General features: G+C 37.6%; 1 protein-coding gene across 1 annotated transcript in view; it reads left to right on the top strand.

The window, feature by feature from the left end:
* Window positions 1–21,027, top strand: part of CNTN3 (contactin 3) — a 249,938-nt gene that overhangs the window by 138,414 nt on the left and 90,497 nt on the right. Inside the window, exons 5-9 of the mRNA XM_049640891.1 lie at window positions 11,273–11,476; window positions 12,933–13,035; window positions 13,801–13,985; window positions 17,610–17,746; window positions 18,711–18,840. Coding sequence (XP_049496848.1) covers window positions 11,273–11,476; window positions 12,933–13,035; window positions 13,801–13,985; window positions 17,610–17,746; window positions 18,711–18,840 — 759 coding nt within the window. The remainder of the gene's footprint in view (window positions 1–11,272; window positions 11,477–12,932; window positions 13,036–13,800; window positions 13,986–17,609; window positions 17,747–18,710; window positions 18,841–21,027) is intronic.

Here is a 21,027-nt window from a genome sequence, read left to right as displayed (position 1 = left end):
AAGGAAGGAAGGAAGGAAGGAAGGAAGGAAGGAAGGAAGGAAGGAAGGGAAAACTGAAAAGCAAAAGAAGGAAAGAAAGAAAGAGGGAGGGAGGGAGGAAGGAAGGAAGGAAGGAAGGAAAGAAAATCGAAAAGCAAAAGAAGGAAAGAAAGAAAAATAATGGAAGAGCCAGTGCTCTTACAACTTCTATTATAATTTGTTTCTTATTTGAAAAATGTAAAAAGAAAGAGATGAAGTGTAAACTTCATAAACTTGACTGCATTTTAGGAACAACTGTCAATAGAACCATATACTTAGATTATATTAAATATTTGAGGTGGTTGGTTTTACCAACTGAGGTTTATGGCATGAGCTTTGTAACCTTACACATGAGGTACAAATGAGCTCAGCTACTAATTTTAAGTGTAATTAGGATGCATTTTTAAAACGATTTGCCTCAGTGGATTCCTATTCTACAGTTGTGAAAATCACAACGAAGCCAATATTCATTCAATATCTTTATATTAGAACAAGATCCTGATTAGAATCCTAGTGATCCTCTTAAGAGTGAATAGAAGGATCATTAATCAGTGCACCTGGGTGGCTCAGTCCGTTGAGCATAGGACTTCAACTCAGGTCATGATCTCACAGTTCCTGAGTTCAAGCCCCATATCAGACTCTCTGCTGTCAGCGCAGAACCTGCCTCAAATCCTCTGTCCCCATCTCTCTCTGCACCTCCCCAGCTTGTGCTCTCTCTCTCAAAATGAAATAAACATTAAAAAAATAAGAAAGGTCATTAATCCATTAGCCTTAGATACAGAAATGTAAGAGCTGCATAGCCCTGGAATATAGCATATTAAAAATGCTGCCTTTGACATACTCTACATCAGTTTGCTATTCATTTATTCTTACATCTCTGTATTCATTGACCAATACAATGCACGTCTATTAGTTAAATGTGACATTTGTAAACAGGTAGCTGGGAAGTTGAAAAATAAAATGGGGATAAGGAAAACGTACTGAAGTAGCAAGGGTAAATCTACTAGAAATTAATATTCAATCAAAAGTTCTTTATTTAATATAGACAGTCTCACATATTAAACAGCCATCATTTTGAGGAGCTCATAATGATAGAGTAGGGTAGAATGAGAGCAATATATTATTTTCTTTCTAACTTTTACCCCTTACTGTTCCCTTTACCTGGATAGTGTAAGTTGTGAAAGAGTCCCTAAATTAGGGACATTCATATACTTCTTTAAGTATTGATCTTTCATTGACCAGAAATTATTCTTTGCACTGACTTGGGTTTACTGTAAAGAGAAAACAGTTAATAAAAAGGGATCGAGTATAAGATAACGATATTCAGGATTTGATAGATAAGCCAATTGGTCAACATAGTAAATGTTTACAGAGAAAGATCAGAGAGGTGATTTCTAAAAAAGTCAAACATTAATACACAAATGAGAATTTTAACTAAAGCATTTGAGCAATAACCTTTTATTTCTTTATGTTTATTTCTTTCTAACATCAGTAAATTATTAAATCATAGCAAAAGCTGTAACAATTTTTTTCAGGCTTTGAAAGACATTCTTACAGAGTTGATAACGTGATAGATTTTTCCCTGGATATATGTGCATAGCCACATAGGCAAGGACTAGAAACACTATGGAGGCAGAGAAGAAATGCCTGTGTAAACGTGTATTTATAAGTTAGTGTAACAAGTGAAGGAACATGAGGTAGTACAAATGCTACTTTCCAAACTCCTATTATTTTTTTCAAGGCCTGCAAACTGTTATTTATATTTGACTTGAACCTGATGCTGAAATCTGAGCACATCCTTTAGAGCCCAAAGGAATTGGCATTTATAGAGCCCTACAGATGCGAAGGCTGGGAATTACTTTTGATTATTGATGGTGGGGGGAGGGGGGCATTGTTTTTTGTTGTCAAGTTTATTTTGGACATCCAGGCGTAATCACATATCCTGGCATAATTAAACATTTAAATAGTCATTTTTAAAAATCATGTGACTTTGTACTATTTCAGAAGTTTATAACAAAGCTACTGCTATTTAAAATCTATTATTCTGAAACATTACAAATCAGAGAGTAAAGATCCGTTTTAAGACAAGTTTTTTTAATAGTATTAAACTATTTTGATGAACAGTTCGATGTGCTACTAATGGCAAGTAGTAGTACTCTGTGTGTGTGTGTGTGTGTGTGTGTGTGTGAGAGAGAGAGAGAGAGAGAGAGAGACAGACAGACAGACAGAGACAGAGAGAGACAGAGAGAGAGAGAGATTAATTTCTCCAGCTTCCCGAGGACTCATTTATTGTCCCCGGTAAGAAGCCCCCTGTGGTTTGGCAGCATGACTTCATCTTCCACTAATAACCACATTCTATTTACTAGTGAAAGTGGACATTTTATTCTGCTATAAAAAAAAAATCACCAGCATGGCAAGAAGAGAAATATCAAGTCCCCATGACATTCCTTGAGGAAAGAATAAAAGAAAATGAGACGTAATGAGGAATGGACAGTTACTGTGATGCTGCTACTTTATTCACTAGTCCTTAATTATTTCAGTTATTTTTATTGCACCTTTTCCTCATCCATAGAGTTCTTTTGTATCATTTGCAACCCAGTGAGGCCCCTCTCTGGAATTAGCTTCTGAGAGTTGATGTGGGAATTGTAACCCAAAAGCACCACCTTTGGATTCGTTAAAGGATGGGCTTCCTGTAGTTAGCTTGTACTAGGAAATTACCATTTTGCAAGGGCAGTGTAAATTTTGCATATCATTTTAATAGCAAGGCAGGTCAATCAAATTATAATTGGCTCCAATTAGCACCCATGAGCTATAGGATTCTTTAGCATCTCCTGGACTGCACTTAAAAGGAAAATGTTGTTTACTGTCACTGAAGTCATAAAAATTGTCCATTATTCAGTGTAAGTGATGAGGAAGGTACAAACCTGGCGAGAGGAACTTGGCATATATTTAACGCATACACATTGCATCAAGCGTGGCATTGTGCAAAATGTGCAATTACAAAGCATTTTCTTTTTAGCTGCACAGGCAGGTCTTGGTGATGAAACTTGTAGTCATCTGCAGCATTTGAGTTTTGAGCTAATCTTAATATTGCTTTCTAACATTTTCTGAGTCTTGAACTCCTTTGAAAAGCGTATTTTTTTATAATAGGAACAAGGTATCAGAAAAGAAATGCATTATATTCCCAAAGTCTCTCTTATCTTAGGATCTGACTCTGTCATCTGGGGGGTTTCTGCTCAAGGTCCATCACTCTAGCAGAAAGTCCACATACAACCAAGGGGTTGCAGTGACTGTAGATGTGTCTGTGACATGAGAGGATTGTCCTGTCGTCATGAAACATTACCGTAACTGACCCATCCTGATTAGGTCAGGAAATTTTCTTAGGAAAATTTAAAGTCCTTTCTTTAACAATGCCATGCTTCCTTAGCACCTTGGCCAAAGGAAGAAGGTCAGTAAATGTCTTGCCAGTGTTTTCGCTCCTTGGTTCCCCTAAATCATTGCTGGACATTAGAGTTTGATTGTCACTAAATTTGGCCCCCACCTTGCACGTCCTCATCCTGAGATATCCTTGGAACAAGGGGAGACAAGGGTAGGGTCAGTCCACTGAAACAACTTGAATTAAGGTTGGGAGAATGTTGGTTCTTTGGGGAAAATTTAAAAAGTTCTTCATGAGAAAAAGGAAGAATGTATGCATCCAAGCAAAAATAAGGAATGGCCTCTCGAGGGCTCTCTCCATTTCTGCATCAACAGATATGGAGGAAAGAACTTCACTTTAACACCACATCAGCTTTAGCAACCATAGTACCGGGAAAGAGACAGAGGCACGTGTTAGAAGAGCTACCCTGGTGGAAGCATTGAAAATGAAGACAGAAGGGCACCTGGGTGGCACAGTCAGTTAAGCATCCGACTTCCGCTCAGGTCATGATCTCACTGTTTGTGAGTTCGAGCCCCGCACTGAGCTCTCTACTGTCAGCACAGAGCCTGCTTCAAGTCCTCTGTCTCCCTCCCTCTGCTTCTCCCCCTCTCACGCTCTCTTTCTCTCTCTGAAAAATAAATGAACACCTTTGAAAAAAGAAGACAGAGCCTTGTGGAGTCTCGATATGATGGAAGATGCAAGTGCCTGCTGAAAATATTTCTGTTTCTTAAGGAAAATGGTGGTCCACAAAATGGTGGTCACAGAGCACATCAGGAAGCTGCATTATTTCCATTTCTGCAATGGAAATGACTTATGCGTGCTCCCAAAAGGCAGCAGGCTAAAGCAAGAGAGACAGGCATAGAAGATTTAGGAGACTAGCTTACATTTTGTGAAGCTTCGTGTACTTAGGACATATGACAGCCTCATAAGGAAAAGAGGAGTAAAAGTAAAGTAAGTCAGGTAAAGATCACCAAACTCATAACTTGGTCTCAGGCTAACACTGACCTAGAACAGGTCAGCAAACTTTTTCTTAAAAGTTGAGTCAGATAAGTATTTTAGTCTTTATGAGCTGTATAGTCTCTGTTGCAGCTACTCAGCTTTGCTTCTGTAAGCATAAAAGCAGCCACAGATGATAAGAATTGGATGGGTGCAAGTCTGTTCCAAAATATTTAGTTTACAAAGCAGACAGCAGGTTAGATTTGACCCCCTAGCTATACTTTGCTGACTCCTGGCCGAGACTCAGTCCAGAAGTATAAGGATAAAGGAATGTCATTTTTAGTTTTTGTTTTCTTCCCTGATCATTGTTCTCTTTATCTGAGGACCCTCACAAGTCACATTTATTAGTACCCTAAATCAGAATGGATGAGTCAGACATTTACCGGCTAAGCAAGGAAGTATACCCTCAAACAACAACTTACAAAACAGCTTTTGAAAGACAACACACTGAAATGTTGGAAATGTCCATAGATACCTTCTGCTTTAAGGGTACAGATTTTTTTCTGTCCTTACTATTGACCTTTTCTTCTTTGAACCTTATATTATCTTCATTTTTCTACATGGCTTTAGATCTTTGAGTATGTACTCTCTCAGACCCTCCATCAGTGGGTGATATCTCTAAGCTCCATAGCAAAATTTCCTTCCCAGTTGTATGAATCAGTGATACAAATCTTGACTAACAGCCATCAAGTTCCCACAACCTTTTTTTTAATATGCCTTATTTTAAGTAGGTCAAACTTCCCAGTTGGCACCAGAGAAAATAGCCAAAGTTACTTTTACAATTTTGTTCAACTGCAATTTTGTTTGACAACTTCTTCTTGAAAATCCCCATACAAAGGATTAAATCTCCCTCATAATAGAATTTCATAATGGAACTAGAAATAAACCCTTAAATGTCAGTAGTATGTGTATTAATGTATCTCCAGGTAAACACTAGAGTGACATATTTCCTGCTAAATTGACTGGCCTTACACTTAAGTGACCTGGGAAAGAATATGGCTAGAGGAGTGATGTCATTCATCACATACTACTTTTTTAGAAAGCAGTTTCAGGACTTCATTATCTTAATTTATGGCTCTGATTGGCAAAATCTCTTTTCTCTCTTCTAAAAAATATTTCACATACCTAATATTAATGTAGAGTTGTTAATAGGAAGCCCAGAGGCCAAGTAGTTTGGGCATAATGTGTTTGTGATTTACACCACAAGTTGTGAAAGGTTTTGTAAAGTCTAGTTCATTTGAGTATATAAAATTATCATTTTTAGTGTAGCTTTGTATTTATCATCATACATAAAATGATGTTGAAAAATCCCTGAAGAATGCCGATTTGATATATATTTTACTTTGCAGTGTACAATTAATCTTTATTGCAAATGCAGATTTTTATGATAAGTAAACTCTCATAGTATTACAGCAGGTATTTTTTTACTTTATTCAGAATGCAGTAAATCACATAATTCTCTAATGTTTTCAATCAGAGTGATGCCATATATTTTAACACAGTTATGCAGGCAATAAATGAAATTGTGCAGATCTTCTCTCTAGGAGATAAAAGTTATGTATCATTCCATCTCAATAAGTAAGTCTATAAAGAAAGGTGGGTAGGTCCTCCAAAGTTCTGCTGTGCCTGTCATGACACTGTATTCCATATTAAGCCCAGATTTGATTTCTTTCCATGAGTTGTTAAGGGTCTGAATCTTTATATAAAACAACCGAACACGAATTCATTCGTTTTGGGGTGGTTGTGGTTTGCTGTCTCTTTTGGAACACCACACCCCTGCCATTGTATTGGTCTTACAATCATTTTGTATAACATACGATTCTTCCTTAGGCCTTATCAGGCCAGGATTTCTCCACTTTTTTGTCTCTAATCATTTGTTTTTCTTTGGAAGTTTTGTGTCTATCACACAGCACTGCACCTGGGCTTAATAAACACCTCTTTGTTAGCTATGATCGTTATTTCTGTTAGTTTCCTGTTGCTCGTGTGACGAATTACCACAAATGAAGTGACTTAAAACACCACAGATTTACTGTCTTACAGCTCTGTAAGTCACAAGTCCAATACAGGTGTCACTGAGCTACAATCAGGTGCCAGATGTCGACAGGGCTGCTGAAGGCTCTGAAGGTTCCGGGGGGAGAATCCATTGCCTTGCCTTTTCCAGCTTCTGGAAGCCACCTGTTTTCCTTGACTCATGGCTACTTCTTCCATCTTCAAATCAAGAGCATAGCAGCATCCTCAAATAGCTCTCTCTGGGTAAGACCCCTGCTTCTGAGGTCATAGTTCCGATTCTCTGACCCTGCTGCTTCCCTCTTACAAGGACTCTAGTGATTACATTCTCCCCACCCCTGATAATCCAAGATAACAATCTCATCTCAGTGTCCTTAATTTAGTCACACCCGCACTGTTCCTCTAGCCATGTCAAGTAACATGTTCAAGATTTCAGGGATTCGGGTGTTAACATATTCTGGGCGGCATTATTCTGCCCATCTTGCCATTGTTAGTCCCAAACCCTCTGGTAAGCGTATCTTTAAAGGTCTCATCCACCCTTTGGCCATTCACTTCTAGGTTACCTGCCTGAGTCTCACAAGTGATTTCCAGTACAACCTCTTCCATACCTTGAGTGGCTCTTCTTCCCACTTTCCCGTTTCTCCTGTTTATCCCAGCTGACAACCTTACAGTTAGATTTTTGTGCTGTTCACCAAAGATTGTTTTTATTCTTGATTTTCTGAGTATGTATCTGGGAGAAATAGTGGAGGAAGACCATTAATTTATTCTGGTTACCTTGTATTCCAATATGTACGCTATATTATTGCACTTTTAATTGAAAAGTATACGTACTGTGACTTTAGAATGTGAAGAAGGAGGAAATATTGTTGACAAGTATTTAAAATGGCTTTGTAGGGGCCACTGGATGGCTCAGTTGATTGTGTCCAACTTCGGCTCAGGTCATGAGCTCATGGTTTGTGGGTTTGAGCCCCCGCATCGAGTTCTCTGCTGACAGCTCAGAGCATGGAGCCTGCTTAGGTTTCCGTGTCTCCCTTTCTCCCTGCCCCTGTCCCCTCTCTCTCAAAAATGAATAAACAAAAAAAATTCAACAATAAAATTAAATTAAAATATTTTTCTATAGTGTATAATATGGAGAACGCATATTGTCCATGTGACCATGTGAAGATCACATACATGATGTCCGTTTGGTGATGGTTTACAAATATAAAGCATTTGTAGCTCAAGAGCTACTAGTATGCCAGTCTAAGATAGACCCTCACATTTGCCTGATGATACAAATTCTCAAAGGAGAATACAGGAGTACTTATTTCTACAAAACAGCAGCTTTTCTCCATGGGATTCTCAAATTAAGAATGATAGTTTAAGACTTCTGCTCAGGAGATGAAGGTTCTACAGTTTCTTCTCTATTTGGTGAGGTCTCAGGATGGGCTTACAGTGTTCTCCTCTGGGATGCTGGTTTATCTGGGCTTGTCTGGAGGGTAGTTACTAAGAATCAGTTAGGTCAGTTTGTAAATTTGAAGAGCCTGAAGGTCTTAGACAGTTATTGAAAAGGAAGGTCAGTTAAAGAGGCTATTTCCTTCAGGTCTAAGGGAAGGGGCAATTGGTAATACAGAGGAGAGTCTGTTACTCAGTTTCGGCAACACCATGTACATTCAAGTCTTCTGAGAAGCAAACCCCAAGGTGAGATTAGAGGATCAAACTTGTTATTAAAAAAAAAATCTGGAGGAAATACCTGTGGAGGATAAACAGGGAGGGAGCAGAAATTGGTGGAGGGGAGAGTCAAGTCCAGTATCTGTGAGCAAAGAGAGGAAAAGACAAGTCACATAGGAAGAAAGCCAGACCGCCTCACAGCTCTGAGAACAGTGTGGCCATTATCTGATGGGGCATCTCCAACCAGAGTTGCCCTTGGAGACATTTGGTACCGGGGCGGGGGGCGGCGGGGGGGGGCAGAATGGGCAAGCATCAGCACCGCAGTGGAGTTCATCAGTTAGTTGGAAGTAGCCCCCTCGCTCTTGTGCCAGTGGGTGGTTACCACCAGTTAATTGTGTTTCCTGCAGTAAGTTCTCCTGAGGTGAGACCTAAGTGGGACACCTCCATGTTCACCACAGTCCACCCCTCAACTCTCCTTGCTCATTTCGGGAACAGCCTTCAAATGATTTTGATTTTGACTTTCTTCTCTTCTATCACTTGTTGCTAGATCACACCACAATATCTGTATACAGTATGTTAATAGTACAATATTGAAGTCAATGATATTGGTTTGGGATTAAAAGAAATAATACAAGTGGAGCCTTGTAACTTTTCAGTCAAAATTACATATGTTAGAGTTGTTCCAAATTTTGCATCTGGTTACTGATCATATATTCTCCTTGCTGCATAATATTTCTTATATGAATTTACATGATTTTAGATTTTCCAACTCTAAATCTGAGTTCTTTCCACCAACCATTCTTACTTTAGTAGAAACTGGTTTAACAAGGTTGACTTCTTGTCCTTAATACCAAGCTGAGGTCTATTACGTTGGGGAGCAGTGGAAGTTTCGCACTCACTGGATACAAGGGACATATTTGAATAAGAAATAAAAGGCAGAGGGACAATTATATGAATTTCAGGAATAGAACACTTTGAAAAGCAGAGGAGATGGCTTTGCCTTCTTTAAACGAGGTGATGTTACAGGGGTTAAAGGATTATGGGGTGGGAGATGCTTAGAGTAATAGAAAGAGCCTAAAGAAGTAAGGCTTCCACAGCAGTCAATTTCAGCAAATGCAGAACTGATTCAGCCGACCTGACCAGCTTTCTCCAGCTCTATGGTTTATTTAGTACTATTGTTGTTGTTTTTTAATTTTTTTATGTTTATTCATTTTTGAAAGACAGAGACAGAGCACAAGCAGGGGTGGGGCAGAGAGAGAGGGGGACACAGAATCCGAATCAGGCTTCTGAGCTGTCAGCACAGAGCCCCATGTGGGGCTCGATCTCACGAACTGTGAGATCATGACCTGAGCCGAAGCCAGAAGCTCAACAGACTGTGCCACCCGGTGCCCCTATTTAGTACTATTGTAAGAGAAAAAGCACTATCAATGTAGACATGAGGCCAACTGTGGAGTGGATGTTTGAGACCCATTTTTTTTTTCAAAGTCTGACAAACAACTTAAATTTCACAACCCTATCACATGACTGATTGGAATTTTATGAAACACTCTACTGAAATGATACAGCATGATGTGAAGATCGATTCAAGGTTAAAAATCAGTGTTTCTTAACATGTGCATGATATGCCATTGACTTGCTAACCTTTGGAATCATGAAACATTTGCATTTCCATTGAAGGCAGAAGAGAGTCACTTGTGTCTCATTTCCACCAGGTATTTACCATGATCTCTCCCCAACTTGCTTTTCACATGCTCCTCACTTCATTTGGAGTGCTTTTATCCCTGCTGTCAGAATATTGTTGTGTCCTTGAAGACCTCTTCTTCAGTCATGAGAGAATGTCACCTCTTCTTCCTCTGAAACCCAGAGTAACTCTCCACCAGCCCTTTTACATTATCTCATTGTTATTTGTAAACGGACTTAGTGTCCCTTTCTACAAAATGCAGAGATCCTTCATCCCGGAATTATGCCTTGAATGTATTTTGAACTTGTTATTCACTAAATTGATTTTGATTACATGTTTTCAGAAAATTCTTTTGAAAAAACATTACAGTAATGAACCACTGCAATAATGTTGATAAAATCATAAAAAACGATAGGACCATGGAAAGAAGGAATCAAAGAAGTCAACTGCAGTAACTGTGCTTAAGTAACAACTTGCCTGTGAAAAATATGGGCATCTAGAACAATGCAGCATCATATTATTTACCCTCATTATCACAGAGTAAAAAACATTAGTTCCTTGGGAGAAAGTTGGTTTACCTTGACCCTAAAAGTCAAGAAAACTCTCATATTAGACTTTACAGAGGAGATAGGAGCATAATTGTATCCTTAATTAACTCAATAAATGTTTATTGAGGACTATTAAGTGTCTCTGGATGTTTCATTTTGGTAATTGGGCGGGGGAGGGCAGTCAGGATAAGAGTTGACATCAGTGTTTACCCAGTGGTGGGAGGGTGGTTACGTAAATAGACCATTACATATACAGCAGTAAGTGTTTTAACTGATAGAAACTTAGCGTTGCTCTATCAAGGAGAACCTACCATGAGACAAGGATGAAGGAAGGCTTCTCTGTAGAGGTGGTTCCTGATGTTTGGCACCAACCTTTGAAAACCATGTGGAAGTTGTTGTGGGAGAATGGGGTTTAGTGTTAAAAGGGGAGGAGGCAAAGGAGTGGACAGAGAACAAGGATACTGCAGGCTCCCAGAACAGCAGGTGCCAAGACCCAGGGCTCAGACTTGAAGCAGGGGCTTAACCATGCGGAGTCTCTTATTCGGGTTAAGAAATGTGGCATTGTTCCCAGGAGCTCCAGGGAATTGCAGGTAAGTGTTATATCACAAACTGACATGATGAGGTTGGTAAATTTGAAAGATCATAGAATATGCGGTGTGGAGATACAAATTAAAAAGGAGAAGGACTGAAACCAGAGAAACTTGTCAGGAGGTGTCTGGAGTAGCGATAATGATGATGGTAGTAATATTGCTCCTGCAAGAATGCTAATCAGCACTGTCCTCCACTGTAATGCAGACTGACTGCAGAATCAGTTCACAGAAATGTCTCTCTTCATGACCTGCGATAGAACCACTCACCATTACTTTGTCATAGAGGTGGTTTTGTGTACGTATTTTTAGTATACTGTGGAAAACTTGCCTTAATGATGGGATTTCTTTTCTCCAAAAATTTTGTAAGAACTATCATATGCTTGGATCTTCAATGAATATCCATCATTTGTTGAAGAAGACAGTCGGAGATTTGTCTCTCAAGAAACAGGCCACCTGTATATTGCCAAGGTCGAACCATCCGATGTGGGTAATTACACGTGTGTGGTGACCAGTACGGTGACGAACACCAGAGTGCTGGGCTCCCCAACTCCTTTGGTGCTACGTTCTGACGGTAGGAAATATTTCAAGGTGCAATTCTAAATGTAAACATTGTGAATCCAAGCAAAAAAAAAATGGGAAAAAGTGAAAAGTATACCATGAAGAATTATTTCACTTTGCGCTGAACAAAAAAATATGAGTACAGTGATGAAGAAAGATCATTTCATTGACCATAGGTCCCTGTACCTAATCCTTACCCAGGACCAGCTTTATTGTTTTCGAGGACCAGTGCAAAATAAATATGATGGACCCAGTGTTCAGAAATTATTAGGAATTTCAAGATGGTGACGGGAGAGCATTCAACTAAGCTTGAGGTTTTTCTCAGCCTAGGTTCAGGTTACATTGTCATGAAGTCACCTGTCCTGATTTTGGCCACCGTGAGCTTCTTTAAGCTCTGGATGTATTTTTATAGTATATAAGTCATCTCTTAATTTTTTAAAAAAATATGCACTAGATTCCCAAAACATATTCATTTTGTAACTAAAAGTCCATTCTCTTTGATGAACCTCTCCCCATTTCCCTGCCACCAGCAGCATAGTGATGATAGTTAATAATACTGTATTGTATTCTTGAAATCTGCTACAAGAGTAGACCTGAGGTGTTGTCACCACAGAATATTAAGAAATTAAAAATAGTATCTGTGTGAGGTGCTAGATGTGTTAACTTGATTTGAGATAATCATTTAACAATGTATATGTATATTAAATCATCACATTGTACATAGTAAAAAATATCAGGTTGTACATGCAGCCTAAATATATATAATTTCTGTTTGCTAATCATACCTTAGTAAAGTTGAAAAGAAAAATAAATGTGTTTTCTCTACCCCTTCATGGCTATTTCAAGGGAACACATGAGCTTTAAAGGAATCAGATTTGTAACCCTGTGTAACTGCCGCACTTACACAAAACCGTATCTGATACAGCACAATGTCATGACCACATATTACCTAAACATTTCTTTCCAGTCAGTTATAATTGAATTTGACCTTTCTCATTTATGAAGTTACTGTTTCTTGTCTCCAGGGTGCCATTTAAGAAGTTTAAGATTGGTTTCTTTGCTACCAGGGTACCATTAAGTAAATTCCCTCCCATAATTTTTGCTCCTTAGGATATTTCAAGAAGTCATAATACATTGTATATTTCAGTTTGACCAGAAATGTCCAGATTAAATACAGAATAAAAAAGCCTCCCATTTTATAGAAGGTAAAAAGCATAATGGCTTTCTCGGAACTACTCTGTAAACGGTAATTTATGAATCATGGAATCCAAAGTCCCTGATGTTTAATAATGTTGTATGTTTGGCCCACTTAGCTCTGCTTTTAAAAGTTCCTAATGAATGGCTAGTGAGTAATTTAAATCATTAGAGAAACTGGTTCAAAATGGATAAAAAGAAAGTTTTATTTAAGAAAAATGGGACAGTTCCACAGGAAACATTGAAACTATTAACTTTATATGGTGGATTTACAGGTGTGATGGGTGAATATGAACCAAAAATAGAAGTGCAGTTTCCAGAAACTCTTCCAGTGGCTAAAGGTGCAACTGTGAAATTGGAATGTTTTGCTCTTGGAAAGTAAGTTTTATAACATTTACTACAGGGTGCTGAAGTATTAGTTTTCTGAAAGAGATCAAGATAGTTTTTGACAGACTCTTCTTTTCCTTATTTATTTTCTAAAATTTTCTTTCATTTAGAAGCAAAGGAAAAATAAAATATAAGGAGAATGCACATATATAATTTAGGCTGAAACCATAAAGGCAATTTGCAGACAATGACTAGGCCTGCCTAATTTCATGAACTAGATTGGTGTTATTTTTCTTTTGCTTGTTCATTTGTTGTATTTTAATACAATGGATATGTGTTCAGCTTTTTCTCTAAATCATGATTTAACTCAAGAAAATGCAGAATTTATTTTATTAAAATAGCAACTGAGGTTAAGCCTTGTATCAGGTATATGTGATTAACAATTGGAGATGTTCTGCATTTGAAAACGGGTGCCTTTTTGCTCCATCCTAACAAAAGCTTTATTTTGTCAAGCCTAACATGCATCCAGACATCTGTTTAAAGTAGCAAATAATGGGGCGCCTGGGTGGCTCAGTCGGTTAAGCGTCCGACTTCCGCTCAGGTCATGATCTCACGGTTTGTGAGTTGGAGCCCTGCGTCGGGCTCTGTGCTGACAGCTCAGAGCCTGGAGCCTCCTTGGGATTCTGTGTCTCCTCCTCTCTCTGCTCCTCTCTTGCTCATGCTCTCTCTCTCTCTGTCTCTCAATAACAAACATTAAAAAAAAATTTTTTTTAAATACGAATAAAATAGCAAATAACTTGACAATTTTCTTCTTAGTCCTGTACCTCAGATTAATTGGAGGAGAAGTGATGGACTGCCCTTTTCCAGTAAAATTAAACTGAGGAAATTCAATGGTGTGCTTGAAATCCCCAACTTCCAACAGGAAGATGCCGGTTCCTATGAATGCGTTGCTGAGAATTCACGAGGAAGAAATGTGGCCAGAGGGCGTCTCACTTACTATGGTGAGCTTCTACTTCGGGCTAATTGGATTTTTAGCTTTTGTTCTATCAAATGTTGTTGGGCGGTGGGAAATTATGGCAGAATCCCAATGTCCACTTGTTCAGTCCTGCATTTTGTTAAATGGCGATAAATATTTGTCATAGGAGGAATTAAAAACAGTAACATTTTGCCGTGAAATCAGAAGCGTGATGTCTTCTTTTTGCATTTTAAAATGATTCCTACAGTAGTGAAATATTATCCTTTTTTTCTATGAGTAATGTTTTATGCATTGAATCATATCAAGGAGCGATCTCCTCTGTATCTGTCCTCTCCCCTAGAAAATGTGATTTTGTATCTTTCTTTCTGATCTTCACTAAGAAGAAAGAAAGTGTTGATGGTGAAATCTTGCAATTACTGCATTTGACAAACCACATGAACTCCGACTCTTGAGTTCTTCAGTGTTTTCCTATCCCTTCCAATAATGTAACTGTGCTGTTTGCTGCCTTTAATTCATAATGACATTTATTTGATATACTGTTTGGTTAGGGTAAGGAAAGGATTATAACATTACCTTAATGTAGAGTCTGTTGGTAGGAAAATTAAATTATCTTTTTTTTTTTCCAAAATTTGTTTTCAAATCTTTTTTATTACAAAATACATTAGGTTTTTTTGATGAAAGCATGATTTAGAAAGTATAAATATATGATTTTATAAAATGTCCTGTAGTTTATGTAGTTTATGTAAAGATGTATGCTCAATGAATATATACTTGAATTTAATCATCAGAAACATGGTAAAACTAGTGGGAATTGACCACTTGTGTGAAAGGCAAATTGCATTGTATTCTTTTTATCTTAGAAAGTGGCAATGGAAACAGGCTATACACGTAAATGTTTCAAGGAGGAAAATGTTTGCAAAGACAAATATTAAAATTAGAGGGCTTTTTCTGACCTCCTTCAGAAAAATTTGCATTATCTCTGTGTAGACTGACACCTGTTCAACTATTTTAACATTTTGGGATCTGTCAGGAGCAACATGGGAGGCCTGGTTTAATATTCTGAGTCATTCTGTGTTGTAACTCTTGTTATGTGATTAGGTTAGAATACACAGGACCAAGTTAATGTTACCCAGGTGTCAAGGTCTACATGCTGGTGGGATGATGTAAAGGTGGGTTGATGAACACTTAAGCCATGGGTCTGTACAGATCACTCACAGCAAGTCCTTTTTTCTCATAGAAGAGAGCTTCAAAGGAGAAGCTTACTTACTCCTTTCTGAGAAACCATTACCTGACCCGGGGTAAGAGGTGACCATTACAAGAAAACACAAAATCAGAACACCCGCGTGGCTCAGTCAGTTGAGCCTCTGACTCTTGATTTCAGCTTAGGTCGTGATCTCCTGGTTCATGAGTTTGAGTCCCACAAGGCGCTCTGTGCTGACAGCAGGGAGCCTGCTTGGATTCACTCTCTCCCTCTCTCTCTCTGCCCTTCCTTTCTCTCTCTCTCTCTCTCTCTCACACACACACAATAAATAAACATTAAAAAAAGAAAACTCGAATATTCCAACTGTCGTAATGTTACAACAGCAATGTTTGAGCTATCTGGAACAGCAGCCCTACCTAAATAAACAATTATATGCCTCATGGGGCAAGAAATCCAAAGCTAAGCTAGTGTTCATGTACCATATAATCAGGCCCTTGCTCAGTTTCTCTATGATTTGTTTCTGCTCTTATCTGTCTTTTCCCTTACTCTGCATGTTGCTCTCCAGTATAGACACACAATGTCTGCCCGCAGTAACCACAGCATCGATCTTGTTCATCCTTACTGTCTCCAGAACACTGTGCAAATCTCGTTTCAAATCTCATTGCCCGAAAGTTCATTCCTCAACCAATCCTTAGCAAGGAGAATTGGCTTAAAACAACTTAAGGGCCTCTGTTTGGAACAGGGAATATGGTCAGATATTCCTGAATTTTATGGACAGTGTGAGGCAATGGAAGAGAGGATAGTTCAGTGAGAAATGGGGATTATTTTATAAATAAAGAAAGGAGGAAATAGATGCACACCAGACAACCGACATCATCCACTCTACTGACTAGAGAAGGTAGAATCCTGCTCTAGTCCATTGGGTTGGTAATATGATATATGCCTGAGAAATATATCAGAAATTAATGAGATGGGGTGTTTGATGAAAGTTACTCTACACTTCTGGCTTAAGAGTAGTATATTCAATCCGTGCCATGAAGTTCTCTGGTTATCCACTCTAATATTTCACGTAAAAAATGGCCAGATAGAATATTTGGATTAAATATGATAGAATAAGGGGGGAAATCACCATTAACATGGCAGTTGTAATCTCAGGATTGGCTTCAGTCCAGCAAATTTTCCTCCCATTTGGAGAAGAAGAACAGTAGTACTGAGAAGCCAGTGCAATTTTTTTGCTAGAAACTTGAATCTCAGTCAAGGGCTCATGTGTGAGTCTCTTTGTGGTCTTATCCCAAAAAATGCTTGTAATTCCTGAAAGAAGAAAAACATGCTTTAGTATAAATAGAGTGAAGTGATTTTGCACTGAACTACACTTCAGACTGGGAAAGTCATTTATTTGATAATAATAATAATAATAATAATAATAATAATAATGTAAAATGCAGACCAGTATGTTTTCTCTAAGAGCTAAATAGCTGTATTTTCATTTCAATTTCTTTGATTAAAAAAAAAGCAATTTTATGAGATAGAAATGCAAAGACAAATCTTCCCATGGTTACAATTAGATAGAAATAGATACACTGTTTCTCCATATGGAGAATGCACATGTGAATCACATTGTAGACATCACATACATAATGCAATGTGAAACCAGTAAGACATCTCACCTCCCAGTTTTGGGTCTAAGATGCAAACTGAGACTTGGCTGAATAGATTGTGTATATTGAGAGGCTTTAGTTTTAACTGGTATGTTGCTTTCATCTGTAGAGAGAATTTTCCAAATATCTTCTAAAATGTAACAGAAAATGATAAATCCATTTGATGCTGCTGATTTGCATACATAATTTAAGGTTGCACGAGCTCCTTCTTTTTCATAATAAGTCATATGATTCAAATTGAACCAATTTATCCATCTTTCCCTGCTTTCATTTTAATTCACACAGAGGTTCATAAGATGTTCATCGGCTTGTATTTAATTAAAAGTTATTTCTAATTTGAGGAACGTATTTTTTTCCTCAGCTATAGAAGTTTCTCTTCTACGGATGTTAATTCTTAGTGTGTAATTAAGACTAGTATCTGCTGTCATTCATGTATTAAGTTGTCATCAATTGTGACCTCATGATTCACAAATGCACTTGGAAAGGAGTATGTTTTGTGTACCTGCATTACTATCTACTGCTAATAACCCATCTGAGGAAATAGAATACAGTGCCCAGAATTTTGAAAACAGAGAAAACATAATGAGTTTGGCTTAGGAAGTGACAGATTGCATCATCCATCCTCAAATCTAGAAACATTTCCCATATCCACTTAGTAAATAGGGAATTAAATGTAATTTTAGCCACTATGCTCACATTAATCCGTTGCTCACAGTGTTTATATCCATTTGTGTAAAGCATTTATTTTTTACTTGCTGGGTGGTCTGATTTTTTTTTTCTTTCATTGCAGCAAAGCCTCATTGGGTTCAGCTCATAAGAGATGTAGAAATAGCAGTGGAGGACAATCTTTTTTGGGAATGCCGGGCAAGTGGTAAGCCCAAACCTTCCTACCGATGGTTGAAAAATGGAGAAGCCCTTGTGCTCGAGGTAAGGTAATGAGCCCGGTTAATCCTCACTCTCTTCATTTGACATTAAATAAATGCCTTCCTCGTACCTAGTGCCAAAGTAGACTCGAGTTTGCAAGCATTCATTCGCACCTTAAGAAGTGTCAAAGGGGATAAAATATAAAATCAAGTACCCAATCTGCCAAGAAGAAAATATTTTCAACATTGAATGTCATTGGGAAAAGGTGATTTTGTGAATTTAGTCTAACTATGGTATAGTTTTTTTTTGTTTCTTTTGTTTTGTTTTGTTTTTTGATTTTTGTTTTTTGCTTTTGAAATTAGGGAAGGCCTTACCTTGATCAAATGTGGAATATAATTTGCTTTTCCCTGTCTGACAACCTGGTATGGCCTCTGGAGAATAATGGTTATGTGGTTACCTTCTTACATACATACTTATTTTCTCAATCACTTTCTTTCTTAAGCCATGTAATTTTTGTTCTTTTAAAAAATTGTGTACTAAGTCAATTATATTCCTTCCAATTTCTATATATAACCTGTCATACTACCTAAAAACCCTTAATAAATGTGTTTCCCAGAACTCTTTTTAATGCACAGAATTTATAATGTGTTTGATTTGTGTGATTAAAAAAAAATGGTGAAAACCTTTCCAGTTGACGGCGTGGAAACATGATACATTTTTTAAAGTCTGCAACTTTAGCCACGGGGAAAAATAAAATGGCTGCAATATTGTACCTTTTTCTTTGTTATCTATTTTACCAATAGACATTTGGACTGAAGGGTGTTTATTAGTATTACTAATGTGTGGCTGTTATGTTAAATCAGTCACAAATTTTTAAATAAGGAAAAGTTAAAATTTCAAGTCAGATTGCACAATCCTCTGAGGAAAAATGAAGGAGGTTTGTGTACGACTGAAATAATAGTGGTTTTCATTTTTCTTTTCAAATTATATATACATTTATATGCAAGACATTTTTGTTATCACCTAGGAGAGAATACAGATAGAAAATGGTGCCCTTACAATATCCAACCTAAATGTGACTGATTCTGGCATGTTCCAGTGCATAGCAGAAAACAAACATGGGCTCATCTATTCCAGTGCTGAACTTAAGGTTATAGGTAAGACTAAGCTTCTCTTGTCATATTTTTTTTCTTAAATCCTCCCTTTTTGCTAGAACAAGAAGTATTTACTTCTCATATTACATTCCTATTGTTATAATATCATTCAGGGGTTTTAACCAGAGAATATATTTTAATGATTTCTAAAGGAAAGCCACAGTTGTAGGTGGAATAAGCCTCAAAGGTTGAAGTAGGGCAACAGTAAGGAACAGTGTCAACCTAAGACATCCTTATGCAACTCTAATATTTTAAATGGAGCAATGCCTTTTAAGAGAATAAGTAAATTTGGTGGGTTTTGTTGTTGTTGCTGTTGTTGTTACTGGGCCAGAAAAGTAAATACTGGAATTCAAAACAATCATATATTGTTCCAAAAGGAGTTGCCTTTGGTTTGAATAACCCTGCTAGAAGCCTCAAACACTGGGCATACTGAAGTTTTCATTTAAAAGGCTCAACCATTTGAGATTCTGAATTATTTTCTTCTTGCACTTTAAGTATATGAAAAGACAGAAAATGTTATATGTTATATTGTGTTTAGGGCAGTTATCCAGAAAAACACTTTGTAAGTTGCAAATGCCTGAAAATCAACCAAAAAATTGTCAGGGCATAGCATAGTTATGACATAAATAAGAGAGAAAGTAGAAGGGAGATTTATCGCTACATGTAATTAAAATATAGATTTGGATCTGAACAGAATTTGATCCTGGCAGGACTCAAGCATCATCACCATCATCAGGCTCTATATGGTGTTCCCCAACACATTCAGTTTCCAGGAGCACAGTCAATACAGTGGAAAATACATGGCTTTCTGAATTGCTCATATAGAAGTCACAGTCCTGCATGTCATTGGCCTTGTGTACCTGATTTGGGCCACATACCCATGGCTGGTCCGATCCAATATGGCCCAAAGGTTGTAAGCACCTGCTAACTCAGCAGTCCTTAGCTGGGGATGATTTTGCCCCCAGGAAATCTTTGGAAATGTCAGGAGACATTTTTGGTTGTTACAGTGTTGGTGATAGATAGGGGAAAAGGGAACCAGTGTGTGTTACGGGCATCTTGTGAGTATAGGCCAGAAAGGCTACCCACAAATAATCCTACAATGTAAATGTCCTACAGCACGCATGACAGCCTCTCACAACAAATAATTATTCAGCCCAAAATGTCAGGTGCCGCACTGACATTACTGGAAGCAGTTCTCTCATCCTTCATGCCTGGTGGTTAGAAATGCATTCTCTGCAGTAGGAGGCCTGAAGTCTGGGAAGGGCAGATCATCAGCTGAAAATCTGGCTACTGTTATCCATGACAGGGAAGGTGGGGTATTATAACAAAAAGAGAGTAGAATTTGTACACAGTCTTAAGTTGAAGCACTACTATCTCTTGTATTAAATTAGCCTTATGAGTGATAGTTTATTCATCTTAAAATGGATGATTTCCTACCCAAAATGCTATATGAGGCTTTTGTATGGGAAAAATACTTTTAGTCAAAAGTGTCCTTTTAAGATCTTAATTTTTAAGGCCAACAACCCCTTGATAACGTATCTTCTTTATCCACACTCTTATATAGAATCACACAATATAATTCACTATATGATCTCCACTTACGAGAAAAATAAATTATATTCACTCGGGTTTGCTATAAGGCAGAGTATTAGACATTAGGAGAAATGCACTATGTTTAGTTAACTTTTTCTACATTTGCAATAAAAGACTGATTTTCTGATTAATGTATCATTTCATTCAAAGATACATTATTATGTATCTTGAATGTTCAGGTGTTGTTTCGGGATCAACATTCTGTTCGTTATCAGCAGACATAATGTTCTCTACATGTTATCATATTTAATGTGATACTAGAACATTAATATAATAATGCAGATTATAGATTTCTCCAACTCAGAAGTTAAACATAAGCATATGAAAATTTTATAATGGATGTTGATCAGTTTTATGCAAGACGATAATAATTCAGTATACTCAGCCTTCCTTCTAAAAACATTTACTGAGCACCTAAGTGCCAGGCACTGTGCCACATGCTGGGTCTTAGAGATCACAAGGGACAATGAACCTATTGTTGTCTGCATGGAACTAACTTTCTGTGATATATGTTTTTCATTTTGATACGCTCATGATTGAGCTATTTTAAAACTTAATGGTGAAGTTTAGAAATTTCTACATAAAAAATTATCCCAA

Source organism: Panthera uncia, chromosome A2 (assembly GCF_023721935.1).
Source record: "Panthera uncia isolate 11264 chromosome A2, Puncia_PCG_1.0, whole genome shotgun sequence".
NCBI lineage: Eukaryota > Metazoa > Chordata > Mammalia > Carnivora > Felidae > Panthera > Panthera uncia.
This window is presented reverse-complemented; position numbering and strand designations above follow the sequence as displayed.